The following is a 16,983-nucleotide window of genomic DNA, read 5'->3' as shown; positions in this document are numbered from 1 at the left end:
GAGTGAGAGAGAGTGAGAAAGAGGGAGAGAGAGAGAGAACTTTAATATTTATTTTTTAGTTATCGGCAGACACAGCATCTTTGTCTGTATGTGGTGCTGAGGATCGAACCCGGGCCGCACGCATGCCAGGCGAGCGCACTACTGCTTGAGCCACATCCCCAGCCCTCCAATTGCTTCTTGAAGTTACAGTTATGAGAATGCTGTCAGAGTCTGCTGTCCCCAGGGGAGAAATCATTAATATACAACAACTGTTTGCACTGGAGAATGACCAGGCCACTAGATCCAGACAAACCACATATAAAACATACATGAAGGTTCATGCACCTAAATGAAGGTTCATACACCACTAACTCAGCAGGTTAGTTTCCCAGGCTGAGGTGAGGCAGTCAGGGGTGGTCCTTGCTAAATGACACTCCACTGCACCCCTGCCATGAGAGTTAAGCTCATCAGAACAGATTATAATGATCAGATTCACCTGTGATTTTTTTTCCTGTCTCTTTTTTAATAGCTTTACATTTGCTAATTGACTGGAGACTTGGTTATCTCATTGCTAGTTAGATTTCCCCTAGGTCATCCCAAAATGTTATTAATTTATCTATAAAACTTGGGAACTTTCATGTCAGAAATTGTGCTAAAAACCTATAAATCATATCTGCTGGATCTTATTTCTTCTCAGTACATTATTAACCTGCAATTCTGATAAAAACGTGGACACTCGTGTCTTAAATAGCACATCCGGTCTTTACTCATGCCGTTCCTCACAGAGATCTTTGAGTGGAAGAGGAATGATGCTGGGAGGTTTTTTCTATCTTTGAATCTTACTTTAAAATATTCTTAGGAGGGGCCATGCCTTTGCTAATCAATCATAAAATATCCCACATTGGATGCCACTGTCATATTCTAAGTTGGATGGGGTATATAGATATCAAAGACAAATTTTGTGTATTTTACAGTTTGCCTAGAGCTCAGCCTGGGACCTAAGTAACCCTCCTCTGTCCCTAACACTACCACTCTTTAACCCTCACCTGCCAACTCTGCCAGGGTGCCTTCCTGGGAAATTATGGGTTGCAATGGAAGAAAGACCTCTAAAAACTGTCCCTAGGCACAGAGGGCCTGGAAAGCTGAGATTTTTGGAGGATTCTTGTCCAGGATCCTGGAGAGCTGTGAGGTCCTCTGAGCTCTGATTTGTACTGACAGCTAGACAGGAAAAGCCCAGCACCCATGGCAACTGGAACTAAAAACAAACAGCAAAATGCATGAGGAGCTGGGGCAAGGGACGAGAAAAAAGGGAGGCTGGCCTGTGTGTGATGCTGAGAATAAACCAGAGATACATAATTGACCTACTTCTTCAGGGGTAACCTAGAATCCTGAGCCTTTTGCAGAGTGTATTTTGGGCTTTCCTGACTGCCAGGTGTTGCCTTGAAAAGCCTGACCACTGAAAACCACACACACCAGCAGGGAGAGAGGGCAGAATTAAGATGGCATTGTAAAACATCTGGCCAAATGCGACACTTGTGTTGATATTCACTCTCAATGTTCTGAAAGAATAGTAAAGGAATAAAAATTGGATAAACCCACAGGGACGAACAGAACTATGGTGTAAACAACAGCAGACAAGAGACAGCAGCATACTTTTGGAAGTGAGCAAGTAGTCCCTCCCCCAGGCAGGTGGGGAAAGTACCTGTAGAGAACAAGGCCAAGGAGCAAGCCAGTCCATCTGACCAGAGGCTGAGGAAAGATCTGGAATGGGAAGGACCAGGTACCTCTGTAGAGGGGGGAGGTGTACAACTAAAGGAGGAAGTTGGTTTAAAATCTGTACAAAAAAGAATCCGAGGGCTGGGGCTGGGGCTCAGTGGCAGAGTGCTTGCCTAGCATGTGTGAGGCACTGTTTGATTCTCAGCACCGCATATAAATGAATAAAAAACAAAGGTCCATCGACAACTAAAAAATTTTAAAAATTAAAAAAAAGAAGAATTAGACCACCATGTCTCCTCCCAGACCTCACAAAGCACAGTGGCTACCTCAGTCTCATCCTGAAAGATGGCACAGAGTTTACTGTCTGAAGAAACTGAACCAGGTCTGGGGATACCAGCTGAGTGAAAGAGGAGTCAGGCACCATACTGAAGCCAAGGATATGACAGTGTCAATGCTGAAGAGGAGACCCACCCCTCAGTCCCTCTTCACTTTGAGAATTCTGATAGCAAGGACAAAATAATTAAGATACTGATATTCTGGGATACCCCACAGATGGCCTGTCCCCAACTAATCACCCTATAGGAAAGTCCACCATCCATAAAGCACATACACCTGGGCAGGTGCAGCAGGGAGGCCACTGTGGCCGGGGCGAGCCAGGGAGAGAACAGTGCCGGGTCATCTGGGGCCATGAAAGCCCTCGGAAGGACTATGGGTTTTTGCCTTGAGGGACATGGAGAACCACTGCGGTGTTGAGCGGGGAAGTGGCATGATCGGACTGTGATCATAAAAGGTCACTCTGGTGCCGTGTTGCGATCTGGCCAGCAGTGCTGCTCCAGCACTGTGTTAGACCTCGCTGTGTCCTCTGAGCTGTTGGCCTCTGGTCCTCTCTTCAGAAGTGTCTCCTGGCTCCTCCTCTGTTGCTCTGCTCCCTGTCACGAGGACACGTCCTGCGGCCCCCACTCCTCCTGCACCACATCCTAAAGCCTAGTTCCACCTCGAGTGTTCACAAGGGTTTAACAAGGGCCCCTCTCTGTTCCTTGTTGTTTGCTGAACCTCTCAGGCATGTGCAAATAAGGATTAAGCATTTGTTTATTGAATAAAACCTTTAATTTTCTGCTTTCTGAACCTCTGTCATCAGGCAGAATCCTCCACAGAGGTAAGCTTTGGATAGCTCTTGAAATACCCAACAGTTTACACTGCTTGAAATAAAATGGGAGAATGGAAACATCAGTCTTCCATCTTAAATTCCAGCCTGCAGACCCTTGGCAAGTTAAGCAGCAAAACTCTTCCCCATGTGGACACACAAACTTTTATGGTAGTATCATCTGTTTAAACCAAATATATTTAGATTATACAGAAAAATACCTGAGCCACTTTTTCCCACAGAATCATTTTCTTCTGTAGATTTTCAATGGTACTCTTTCTCTGATGTTAAAAAAAATAAAGCCTAAGAGGACTTCTGATAAAGTTGGTGATAGAACTGGCGGCTCCCAGAGTTTATCTTCCTCAAAACGGTATGAGTTAATAAATATCAAATGTAAAAACCACAAAGAACATGCCACCAATCCTGAAGCCAAAAAAAGATACAGCTTTATACTGTAAGCTTTGACAAGTGTCATCCAGGGAAAGAAAAATTGGACCAAGTTGAAAAAAAAAAAGATACTGGAAAATCAATACGTTCTTCAAAGAGAAAAATGGAACATGGAGAAGCACAAGGAGGGAATTCTGGAAAGTCTTGCTGCTTTTGAAGGCGTTGGCATGAAGCAGAGAGAGAAAAGACTTCTTGCCCAAGCAAGAAGAGCCTGCAAGGTGTACCCTCTTTCCTGTATCTGAAAGATCCATGAGCGAGGAGCATATGCTAGCAATAATTACTACAGCTTACCCAAGAAGAGCTCCAGGGAGCATGGAGAAAGAACACCAAGCCAAAACCCACAGTAGACTTTGACTCAGGGAAGCATTTGTTTCCTTAGAATGAAGGAAAGACCTCGATGGCAATGAGCCAAAGCCCCAGCTCTCTCCCCATGCTCTTGGGCAGCTGAAAGACTAGATAAGGCTCACAAACCATGACGCAGCCCGTTGTGCAGAGCAGATACAATAAGACCAGTGAAGCACTATGTGGAGGCAGATGGAAGGCTGAGGAAGAATGGCTCACATGCAGGAAGCAGTTTCCAGGTCACACTGACACGTGATCCAAGGAAAGAAAAAAATTCCACATACAAAAGGAAAGTAGCACAGCCTTCTGAAGACAAAGAATGGGCTTTTGAGAAGCCACTGTAGCCTGTGCTTGCTCAGCATGGCACTCCTTCAGTGTCTTGTGTGTATTGACGCCATTAATCCTCAAGACACTGTGAGGCAAGGACCATTACCATGCCCATTTTGCAGATAATAAATCTAAGGCACAGGGGGTAAAGAAGCTTGCTCAAGTCTACCCAGCAGTCACAACCAGAGCCAGGACCTGGACACAGACAGCCTGGGTCCAGAGCCCATTCTTAACTACTCTCCCCAGGACACACATTTTAGGCAACTGCTCTGTACTCACAAGGAAATTAAAGAGAATAGAAATTTACTGGCCACTCACCTTTTCTTGGAAGCTACAGATGGAAGAAGAATGAGAAGGACATTATCTCAGGAATCAGGAAACCAGTGTGAAGGAGTTTCAAAAGTCCCAGGAGAAGAGTTGTGCGGAGGGTGTAAAGTATATGAGAGTCAGGAAACATCAGTTTCAGTTAAGGTGCCTGGCAGTTGGAAAAGTTGTGTTGGTCATTTGGTGGGTCCTCAAGAGCATTTGGCAAAAAATAGCAGTAGGTATACTAGAAGATAAAGCCAATTTTTAAAAAGTTGCCTCTACTTTCTTGACTATAGGTAAAACCAGATTCACTTGATAAAGGAATCGTAGTCATACTCCTTAGCAAAGCCATGAACCAATGTAATATATGATGCAATATAATATATGCACATGAATTACTCATTCAATATATAAAATTATTGATCCATGTAACGTGAACACTATCAACTTAAATTTTTCATGTAAAATACTATTTGGATGATAGAAGAAGTAAAAATGATAGCAAGAGAGCTAAACCACCAACTTCTTTAATTTGGATTGTTTCTAAAAGGAATCAACCAAGAAATAACACTTCTGTGTATTATTTATAAATGTGACAGTCAATACCAGAAGCAGCAGCTGAAATGATCTGTGTCGACTGAGACTGCGAGGTGGAGAGGTGGGGTCAGGTGGGTGAGGGAAAGTGCCCCTGCCTTTTATTTTAAGCATTTTGTACTATTTGTGTTTTTCTAACTGCACAAAACCTGGGGTAAAAAAAAAAAAAAAAAAAAAAAAAAACAGATGAAACTTGTCCTTAAAGAGTACTTACTCATAAAACGTTTTAAGAATTATTAAAGAATCTAACAAAATATTTTAATAAAAAGCTCTCTAAAATGCCCTTTGGAAATTCAGGATTGATTTTTCTATGTAAGTGTGGCTCCCGGGAGTCTTAATTTTCTTCCCCTGAAAAAAAATAAAAATAAAAAACCACAAACAGCATGAACTTTAAAAAAATGTTGTTTTATCTAAGAAATTGAATCACACACTCCCACCCTCTAATTGTATTCCCTTGGTTCTCAAGATGCTACAGCAGGGTCCCTTATTTGAGCACTCGGGTGGAGGCGCCCAGCCATCTGCACAGTGCATTCGGCGACAGGGAAGAGAGCCACTTGGACTAAAAAGGGCCGCTGTGCCGATGCCACGTGAGAGAGCTTTACTGCTTCTTTGTCTCTAAATAACTGTTTACATGTGAACTCCGGATCCCCATCACAAATGGCTCGTGCGCCTTGCTTCCCTTATATATTTTGGTCTTTCTTGAACCGTTGGGATCCTCCCATGTCACGTGCAAAGAGATTTATCTTGTCTGTGTGCAGGCTGCAAAGGGAGCCTATCACAGGCATGTGGGGCACGTTGGGGGTCTGCGTGAAGACACTCCCCAAACAGCTGGATAAAAGAGGCAGTGCACGTGTTTGTAGGCACAGATGGGGATTTAAGAAGAAAGAAAGAAACCCGGAGGAGTCTGGAGGACCCATAGTGTGGGCTTTGAATGAGAGGTTGAAAATCTTGGCCCTTTCAGGTGGGGAGGAGGGGGGAATATGCCACCAACCTAAGAATTGGAATGGTTATCTAAGGTGGTTAGTGAAACTGGAGCACCATGGGGGGTGGACACAAGTAAGCATGCACTTAGGATATTTGGGATGGTGCAAGCTCTGGTAGCAGAAAGGAATAGAGATTCCAACTGGAAATATTGCTGGTGGTAGAGAAAATTTATAAAGAGGGGCCAGTGATGAAGATCACATCAAATTTATTTTTGCTCATGAGGTTGCGAAAATGGATACCTGGACACAGTATTCTGAACAAAATAGAAGTGTCTCTAACACTATGCTTGGATGAAGTTGGCATTGAGACATGTACATATTGACTGATTTCTGACACTGAAAAACTTTTCATGAACATTCATGTGGCCAGGTGTGGTGGTGCACATCTGTAATCCCATGACTTGGGAGGCTGAGGCAGGAGGATTGAAAGTTTGAAGCCAGACTCAGCAACTAGCAAGGCCCTAAGTAATTTTGTAAGACCCTGTCTCAAAAATAAAAATAAATAGGGCTAGGGATGTGGCTCAGAGGTAAAGCACTCCTAGCTTCAATCCGCAGTACCCAAAACAACAAGAATCCTATTATGTTGATAATCTGTTTCACCCTTTTCTCAGGAACACAACTAAATTCTTGGGAGTTTACTTCGCACCTGGGGATCTGGGTGCACAGGTTGTGTTGGAATCAGTTTATAAATCCAAAATGATATCAGCTAGTGGCCGGTGTAATCTGTATGGTTAAGCTTCACCAAAGAACTATAGATGGCATTCAGTTCTGATTCTTCTTGCTTCCTTTCAACATTCCTAAAATCTTTATCTACACATATTTTCTTTTTGGTTTTCTTCTTTTCATGACAATAAAGTTAAAACAAGACTCCACTTTGAAACTCCGCACAAGCTTTTACACAGAATAATGAGACCTATCAAATGATCACCGTGGTTCCTAGCGCCTTCTGTTGGTGGCACACGGAATTGGCATGGTTAGGCTCTGGCCCCTGTGTACTGGCCAGCAAGTTCCTCAGTTGAGTTTGTGAAACAAACAGCTTCTTATAATGTCAAAGTCACCTACTGCTCAGCCAGACAGCAACATTCTCCTCTTTCTTTTTCTATCCTGAAGGTGTGGCGGGGCACCTTGGCCCGCATGCGGTACAGGAGGACCAAGGCGGCTCTGACAATAATCAGGTACTACCGGCGTTACAAAGTCAAGTCCTACATCCATGAGGTGGCCAAGCGCTTCCAGGGCGTCAAGACCATGAGAGACTACGGGAAGCACGTGAAGTGGCCGGCCCCTCCTAAAGTTCTGCGCCGATTTGAGGAATCCCTCCAGGCCATTTTTAATAGGTAAGAGCTTGTCCCTATGTGCCACATCCATGTAGAGCAGCACCCTTAACACATAGTCACAAGTCCTGGACACTCACACTGGCTCTGCTCTTGCTGTTGTGACATTTACCTATCCCTGTGTCTTCAGTTTTATAGATTTTGCTTTCAGAGGGCATCTTCTTGCCTCTCAAAATAATGACACTGCCAATTTATTTTTCCTGTAGCAGTTGACAGCAGCATGCCATAACCCCTGGGTGGAAGCCACATTTAGAAAAGCTACTGGCATGCTGTCTCTACTTTGTTATTAGCAAAAATAACTATTTCTTGAAGTCACCCCCACATAACTCATACTAGGAAGCCCATTGATCCCTTCAGAGCATCGGGGCCCAGTCCAGCTGTGCCTGAGACTCACAGGGAGTTTATGAAACACCAACTTCCAGAGAGTTCTGTTCGGTGGATCTGGGGGTGGGGCCCAGGCAAAGGGCCTTTTAAGGTTTCCCTGGTGATTTTTAAGTACAGCCACAGAGGAAAAACAACTATTTTAGACCAAGCTATTTTTTTTATATAAACATCCATGTAAACTTTGGTACCTTTCCAACTGATCTTCATTTTTTTTTTATAACCTGCCCTGAATCTGAGTCTGTCCTTACATAAGTCCTTCCTCATCACTTTTGGAGCTTATTTGTTGCTTGTGTGCACCAGATATACAGTTGTCCTCCAGTGACTCCAGGGGATCCATTGCAGGGCCCCCTGTGGACACCAAAATCTGCAGATGCTCACTCCCCTTATGTAAAATGGTGTCACCTCTGCATGCACATCTTCCCACATGCTTTAAATTATCTCTGGATTAGTCATAATTCCTAATACAATGTATATGCTGTGTAAATCATTGTTATGCTGTATGGTTTAGGCAATAATGACAAGAAAAACGTCTGTATGTATTCAATGAAGTCACACAATTTTTAATCCAAAATTAATTGAATCCCTGGATGTGAAACCCATAGTTACAAAGCACTGACTGTATGTAGCTTTATCTTATAAACTTAGCTAGCAGTTCTCAAATAGTCATTTGATATCATTAAATAAAAGAATACTAATGATATCCTGAATGTAAAAGAACTTATAATTCTGTGTTAAATAAGAATTTATCTTCTTTAGATTTTGTTCTATATAACCAGTAGAAGGTATCAAAAGATAAAATGAAAGAAAACCTCTTTACCATGTACCTCATTTGCATTTTTAAAAAATAGGAAGTGAATGCTCATAAAAAGAGATCAGCCATGTGCAGTTTTTAAATTTTCTATGGGTCTGTAAGTGTGCCAACCACTTATTTATGCTATTTTATTATTTAAAAGTCTGTTTATGCTGAGCTCAGTTTTGGCACACACCTGTAATCCCAGCTACTCAGGTAGCTGAGGCAGGAAGATGGCATTCAAGGCCAGCCTAGGCAACTTAGTAAGACCCTGTCTCAAATTTTTAAAAAGTATGGGGGGAGCTGGGATGTAGGTCAGCAATGGAACACTCCTATGTTTAATCTCTAATGTTGAAAAGAAAAAGATCAAACAATATATTTGAAAACAGAAGTTTCTCAATCCTCAAGTCTTAAGATACAATACTATAAGTGTTAGTTTTCAATCTTGACAGGCTTTTTTTTTTTTTGTGGGGTGGGGGGTGTACTAGGGATTGAACTCAGGGGTACTCAATCACTGAGCCATATCCCCAGTCCTATTTTGTATTTTATTTAGAGACAGGGTCTCACTGAGTTGCTTAGTGCCTCATCATTGCTGAGGCTGGCTTTGAATTCGCAATCCTCCTGCCTCAGCCTCCCAAGCTACGAGTTTTATAGGCATGTGCTACTTCGCCACGCTCAGGCTTTTTAATACATAGATAAAATACTCTCATGAATGGCATCATCTACAATCTTTACTTTTATATGATTTAAAAGTAATTAAGCTAAACTTAAAAGCATGCTCATTGTTTAAGTGAAACATAGGTTATAATGTTAAAATCCTCCATATCTCTCTTGCCATGCTATTTCCTCCCCCTGGAATGACTATTCATCAACAATTAGTATCCTTCTAAACCTTTTTCTATGTGTTTCTGAACACACACACACACACACACACACACATACACTTGGGGACAGCATGATAGAGTCACCCCAGTTGGGCACAGTGGTGCACACCTGTAATCCCAGTGACATGGGAGGCTGAGGCAGGAGGATTGAAAGTTCAAGGCTAGCCTCAGCAACTTAACAGGGTCCTAAGCAACTTAGTGAGACCCTGTCTCAAAAAAAATAAAAAGGACTGGGGGTGTGGCTCAGTTGCAAAGCCCTGAAGACTGATTCAATACCCAATACCAAAAAAAAAAAAAAAAGAAAGAAAGAAAAAATCCATAGAGCCCTGGGGCCTGGCTGTTCTGACTCTGCAGTGGACTAGCTGTGTAACTTTGGGCCAACATCTCAGTGCTTCAATTTCATAATAACGACACCTGCGTCAGAGGGTTACTGGAAGGTTTCAGATGGTGCTTGTCACGTAATAAGTGCTCTGGAAATGTTTGCCCATGCTGTGAGTGCACTGCACAAACACAGCCACATGCCACTTGGGCTTTCCCCCTCCTGTCTTTTTTACATAAGCAGGATGATATAGATGGTCCTATGACTTCAGTTAAAAACAAGTCATGAAGACCAGTCCACGAGAATCAAGAGAAAATCAGGAGAAAATCCACAGAAAACTGTGCTCGATTTCTGTTAGATTACAATGTGGCCTACACAGTCTTCTTTTTGCATTTTGAGGTTTTCTTTGTGGCCCAGATTGATTAATCTGCGTAAAATCCAATTTACACATTAAGCAAATATTTACCTAACACCTGCTGTATTGCGGATACCGACCTGGGTCCCAGGGATGTGGTGACAAACAAGAAGGATGGGAAAGACAAACCCAGCCCCTCAGGAGTTACAGTCGAGCACATGACAATAATGTGTCTGCTCTGTTTGTCGTCTGTACACACACCGAGTATACTCTCACGCGCTCTCGATGAATTTCCCATTTGTATTCACCCACTCAGAAGTCAGCAAACTTTTCCTGTAGTGAATGTTTTAGGCCTTACAGGCTGCATGTGGTCTCTAACACATTCTTCTTTGGTTTGGTTTGGTTTGGTTTGGTTAAAAACATAATGATGTAAAGACTCTCCTTAGCTGATAAGCTGTACAAAAGCACACCGTGGGTCACATGTGGTACAAGCTATGGCTTACCAACCCTGATCTTGAACTCTTTCATCTGTGGACTACTGAGAGAAGTGTGTTAAAGGAGTCAATAGTCATTGTTGGAGTCTTGTTTTTATTTTTCTGGAATCTCAATGCGTATCTAACTGTGTTTAAGATCGCTGCTCTTCTTCACATTAATTCTTTTCAGTCAAGCCCGCTTCATGCCCAGCTTTGTCCCCTCTCCATGTCCTCAGGCTGCTGGTTTATGAGCTGCTGGTAGTTTGCATAACCAGGATCAGAAGCCCGCGTGGTCTCTCCACAGTGGTGCCATCAGGTCCCCTGTGCCCCAGCAGTCTGCCTTTGTGCCTCTGTAGTCAGGCAGGTGTGAGCCTTATCCTGGGCCACCGTGGACAGTAAAGAAGGACAGCCTGAGCAGGCATAGGCTGGAATCAGAGCAGCAGTCAGAGCAGAGCCAATAATGAAATCTGGATCTCAAGAGTTCATTAGGGCAGTTGCTGAGAAAGCCACTTAGTGTGGTGGAGCCTGCCTGTTACCAGTATCCTACACTGCTCCATGCCTGTCACTTTTCTAGCCTCTTTGGTCTTGACCTTAGGACAGTCTATCTCATGACTCCAGGTGCTGTAGGAAGTAGGGAGGAGGTTCTTGCTGAGGTGCTGAGCCTTTGCTTTCCCATGATTGTTGTGCCATTGCTGATCCTCGCTGCCAGGGAAGGTGTCCGACCTCACATGACCAGACAGTTCATGTGCAGGGAACTGGCAAAGCTCCCACCTTAAAAATCCATCATCTCCTGCCCCGATACTAGCCCCTGCTGCTTGGGCTTAAGGACTCTCTGGGCCTCATTAAGAAACCCATGCAGCCTGAGGATTCCTCTCCTCCCGCACTGAGCCACCTCTCCAGCCCCACCCTGTCTGCTTCATATCTTCCAGAAAGCCTTCGCACCTTCCAGTTTATTGACATCATTCCCATTTCCTGGTGGTGTTTTCATTTTCCCCTTATTTTTAGATTTATTCAGTGATCTCAGGGAGAATTTTCAATTTCAGTTGAATCTTGTTCTAGTATTCCACAGGAGCATCATTTGAGAACCTTTGGCCTGACGGTTCGTCTCATTAGAGGAAGTTCAGTCTGCTTTCCACCCACCCTGCTTCAAACTCCTGTGGCAGAAAAGAAGACAGAAATAGGCTGAGATGCTGCAAGGAGCACAAAACACCTCAGACCTGTTTTTCTCAATCAGGATTTTATTTGATTTATGCTTTAGTTGTTTTAAGGGGAAAAAAAAAACCTTAGAGTCATCATGAATCCCCCCTTTCCCCCCACATCTATTCAGCAAATCCGATTGGCTCTTCCTTTAGAATGTGTCCAAAACTCATCTTCACCTTCACCACCACCTCCCTAGCCAGGCCCCCTTCCTCCAGCTTGTACATTATGGAAATAGCCTCCTCACAGGTCGCCCTGTCCCCAGCCTGCAGCAATCACAATGATCCTATTACAGTGCGAGTCAGGTCACGTCCCTTCTTTGTTCAGAACCTCCCAGTGTCTTTTCATTCAGATGAAAGGCCAAAGTCCTGATAACCGTCTCCTGGTTCCGTGGATTCTGGTCTGTTCTCCCTCTCCCGACTCCCCCCCCCCCCTCAGGCCTCTCCAGCTTCACAGGATCCTGGCTGCACCTCTGACCCGCCAAGCAGACCCATCTCCCAGCCTTGGCTGGCACCTGCCATGTTCTCCTCTTCCTGAAACGCACCTGCTCAGCTGTGCGTATGGCTGGCTCCCTCGCTTCTGTGGCCTCTGCTCTTCTGTCCCCATCAGAGGTGCCCCCACCATACGCTCTGTGTAGGCACCACCACTGGTGGTCCTTCCTTCATGGCTCTACCTGTCCTCCTCACCTAGTCCTGCAGGGCTGCCCCTCACACATGCTATATGTCTACTTGCCGAGTGTCTGAGCCTGTCACTCCATTCTAGAGTACAGGCACCTGTTAGAAAGGACCTCTGTCAGTTTGGCTTGTTGGTATGCCTTCCCTGCCTAGAACAGTGCCTGGAGTTCAGTGGGTGCCTTGGAAGCACTTCAGTGAATAAATGGGGTGACTCCATACGTCTTGTGCCCTGTGAACCCTACTTGAGTATCCCTTGTCAGAAATGCCTGGGACCAGGAATGTTTGAATTCGGAGGTTTTTACAGACTTAGAAGTAATCGCACAGACTTTACTGATTGAGTTGTACTCAAGAAGTTCTGGGTTCCAGAGCATTTCAGATGTCTGATTTGGGGATTAGGGATGCTCAACTTGTATTACTGGAGCTCACGTGTCACATTTCTGGTAGCTTTTAAAGCACACAAACAACAAAGGAAGATTTAGAATATCTTTGCATAAAACTGGGTGTTTTATAAACTTCTGTATACATTTTGGAAACATTTTTACTCTTTTTTAGTCTAGTTCGCAAGTGCTTTGGTTTCATTTACTTAATGGCAGCTGAAGTTATTTTTGAGAATGAATGGGATTGTGTTTCTGAAGTCTCTCTGTTTGGTTTATTTCCTTGTAGATGGAGAGCAGCCCAGCTCATCAAGAGCATACCTGCTTCAGACCTGCCCCAGGTCAGGGCAAAGGTCGCAGCCATGGAAATGTTGAAGGGTCAGAGGGCTGACCTTGGGCTCCAGAGGGCCTGGGAGGGCAACTATCTTGCTTCGGTAAGTCCAGGAGATCAGCATGGACTCTACTCCTGCTCCCTTTACAAAGGAAGAAGAATTTTTCTCCAAGAATTTATACGAAAGACAATAAAACACTTTCAGAAACTTAATAATTTCTGTGACAGATGCTAAGTTAAAGGATTTTATTGCTTCTTAATGTACAGTGTTTGAAGTCATCCCTGCTTTTAAAAGGGCTCTCTGTTTTGTTCCATATGGATTAGGTACACTCTAGAACCCGGCTTTGAAAATGGAAAACTTCCCTGGAGTTATTCAGCTACTATTTTTAATTACCACCTTTATGTTAATTTATTCCAAAGCTACATTTTTAATTTAAACATTTTATGGGACCTTTACTAGCCTACCATCTGGGATGAAGAGATAAAAAGTTCACCTGTGAAACTCCACATGGGAATAGTTACAGAGCCACGTGCTAAACGGTGGCCGTGGCATCTACAGTGCTAAGCATTCTCGTGTCATGGTTTTCTGGTTTCTTTCAGAAGCCGGATACACCTCAGACCTCAGGCACGTTTGTCCCTGTTGCTAATGAACTGAAACGGAAGGACAAATACATGAACATCCTCTTTTCCTGTCACGTCCGTAAGGTAAGGCAAGCTTGAAACAGACTGTTTTGGGAAGAAAAGTCAAGACTCAGGTGACACTCACTAAAGTAGACGTGCAATGAGACACAACCCTTGTGTGCCAGGCCGCAGCACCAGTGGGCCATGCCCGGCTATGCCAAGGCATGTTGGAATGTCACAGGGATGTGAAGACTTTTGACAGCCATTTCTTCTTGGAGCAGGTTGGGAAATCTGCTCCAGGCCAGGGACATACCTTTCAGGGCACTCAGACCTTTCATAGCCCCTGCAGACCTGTATCTGGTGGTCCTTCAGCACTTTCTACACATAAAAACAAAAGCAGGGTTGGGGGAGGAAGAACATAATTTGGAAAAGAGGAGGCGGTCACACCAAGGTTTGGAGGGTGGGAGTAAACACTGATATGCTGTGAGTGTGTTTGCTCCTCTGAAGTGGAACACGTGGGCTGTCGCCAGCCTGAAGATGATGGTGGCTGGAAGTGGAAGTTGAGAAGTGGAAGGAAAGGGACACAGTCAAAGTATTTGTTTAGAAGAATAGAGAAGACATTGAAATAATTTTAAAGGGGCATTTGTAAAATGATCCAAATAACTTTTAAAATATTGATGAAATGAATTTAAGAAACACTACTGCCTAGCCAGGCACAGTGGTGCATACCTATAGTCCCCATGACTCAGAAGGCCAAGGCAGGAGGATTGCAAGTTTGAGGCCAGCCTCAGTAACTTAGTAAGACCTTGTCTCAAAAGAAAAAGAAAAAAGGGACTGGGGGATGTAGTTCAATGGTAAGGCACTTCTGGGTTCAATCTCCAGTTCTGCAAAAGTAGAGAAAGAGAAAACTGTTGCCTAGATTGATACAAGAAGAGATGTCAACATAAATATGGCACTAGCCAAAGGAGGAATTTTCTTTAATTATGAAAGAATTACCTCATAACAAAAATCCAACAATTTTAGGTGACTTTGCAGGTGCTTTGTTTCAAATGTTCAAAAAGGTATAATCACAGTATTATTCAGATCAGAAATGAAATATAGTTTTTAGATTGCAAGCTTGGCAAACTTTGAACTGTTGATTGCAGTTCACAGGCTCTATGGAAACACTGTTGTAGGAATAATAGACACATTCTTCTGAGTGGACAATTTGGCAGTACCCGTCGAAATGTAAAATGTCCATACTTCTTACTCCAAAAGCTCCATAAACCAGGATCTTTCTCTACAAATATATTTGCACAGATATCCAAAGGAGATAGATATTTGAGTTTTTACATTGTAACGCAAAAAAAAAAATGGAGAGATGAAACTACATCAATAAATGATTGAATTAATAAATTATAAGCGTACACAATAGAATACAATGTAGCTATTTATATGAATGGAAAATGGATATATGTGGAAGGGAAAGGGCACCAAAAAATGTGAACCTATAGTTTTCAAGATGGTGGACATCAATCAAGGAAAGATAGTGACCCCGGAAATAGAAGAAAAAGTGAGGTAAGCTATAGTTAGCCAGTTATTGCCTGAGGGGCTCTCCAGTCTGGCCCAAGCAGGGGAGCCATGATAGAGCCCAGAGATTCCCTAACTGAAAACACAGAGCTGAGAGCTGAGAAAGACCACAATCACTAGATTTGCAAAGCAGCATACTGGAGAAGAGAGAGCTGCAGGGAGAGAACATTCAAAGTCCACTTTTCATATCCCGCTGAGTACTGATCAGACATGTAGACAAGGAAACTACTCAAGGCTGGAAAACCTCAGATGCGGGGGCATCAGTAGAATACGCGCAAGGGAATAATTAACCCTGAGTAAACACTGCTTCTGTCCTACTGAACAAATCTTAAAAGCACAACTGGAAAGACTCAAACTGTTTCTAAGTAACCTAACAGCATCCAAAAGCAGAACTCAAAAATGTTCGTAGAAATATATGTACACACACACACACACACACACACATATATTCTTTTTTTTTTCCTACTGGCGTTTAAACCCAGGAGTGCCTAACTGCTAAGCCACATCCCCAGCCCTTTTTATTGTTTGAAACAGGGTCTCACTCCATTGCTTAGGACCTCACTAAGTTTCTGAGGCTAGCCTCAAACTTGCAAGCTGGACATGGTGGAGCGCACCTCTCATCTCAGTGATTTGGGAGGCTGGGGCAGGAAGATGGCAAGTTGGAGGCCAATCTGAGCAACTTAGTGAGACTCTGTCTCTAAAAAAAAGAAAAACAAAGTATAGCAATAAAACTACCCAAAATTAGAGAAATGACTCATCAAAATTAGGGAAACAATACATCAGGAAGCTCTTAGGCAATTTCATGTGACCCTATATAAGTGCATTTTCAGTCCCTGAAGGAGAAAGGGGGAATTTTTTTAATTTAAAAAATAATTGCTGACATTTTTCTGAATTTGATGTAAAACATAAATGCATGTAACCAAGAGGCTGAACATATCCCAAAGCACAAGAAACTAAATTAGATCAAAGTATCCTGAGATCAGATTGCTCAATACCAGTAATAAAGAGAAAAAGGCACAGAGCAACAGAGATAAAGGTACATTCAGTATCTGATCAGAACTAACACAAGTGGAAAGACAGTGGAGCAAAATCTACACAGTACTGTGGCCACAGACCAAACCTGATAACGGAGAATTCTATACCCAGCAAATGTATCTTCCAAAAATCAAAGTGAAATAAAACCTTTTTATAGACAAATCTGCACATGTGCACTGCAGGGAATGTCAGGCAGAAGGAAAGAGAAGTGGAAGTAAACTGTTGTAAGATTTTTATATCACATCTGAATTGATATGATATATCAGTAAATTGTTGTATATTATAAATGTATTCCACGAACTCTAGAACCACTAAAATAGCAAAACAAAGCTATAACTAATGAGTCAAAAAAGGAGATGAAATAAAACAATCATTTTCTAAAATCTCAATATAAAATAAGTCAGAAAATGTAGGAAAGGGAATAAAGGAGACAAAGAATAAATAGGAAAAATACAGAACAAATTGAAAAGTGGTGGATTTAAACCTAACCATATGGACAATCGCATTAAGTGCCAGTGGGTCAAAACACCACAATTAAAAGGAAAAATTGTGCCCTCTGGGCCCGTGGAGATGTTCACTAAATGGGAAACTCTCCAAACCCAACAGCTTAGCTTTCATGGAGCCTCCTCATTACATAGGCATGATTGATTAAATCATTGCCTAATGGTAATTAACTTTGTCCCCAACCCCAGCCCCTCTTCTCTCTCTGAAGGTGCTTAGGGAGACTATTAAAAGTTTCAACCCTGTAATCATGCCTTGGTCTTTTTGGCAACCGGTCCCCATCCTGAAACTAGGAGCCCCCAGTCAC

At 43.0% G+C, this 16,983-nt stretch overlaps 1 protein-coding gene across 1 annotated transcript in view; it reads left to right on the top strand.

The window, feature by feature from the left end:
- Window positions 1-16,983, top strand: part of MYO1D (myosin ID) — a 310,008-nt gene that overhangs the window by 169,989 nt on the left and 123,036 nt on the right. The window contains exons 17-19 of the mRNA XM_081270002.1: window positions 6,949-7,172; window positions 12,909-13,053; window positions 13,551-13,655. Of these exons, the coding sequence (XP_081126128.1) occupies window positions 6,949-7,172; window positions 12,909-13,053; window positions 13,551-13,655 (474 nt within the window). The remainder of the gene's footprint in view (window positions 1-6,948; window positions 7,173-12,908; window positions 13,054-13,550; window positions 13,656-16,983) is intronic.

The sequence above is a fragment of the Spermophilus citellus genome (assembly GCF_964194105.1).
Source record: "Spermophilus citellus genome assembly, chromosome: 17".
In the NCBI taxonomy this organism is placed as follows: Eukaryota; Metazoa; Chordata; class Mammalia; order Rodentia; family Sciuridae; genus Spermophilus; species Spermophilus citellus.
Note: the sequence above shows the minus strand (reverse complement) of the source record. Positions and strands in the feature narration are given on the sequence as shown.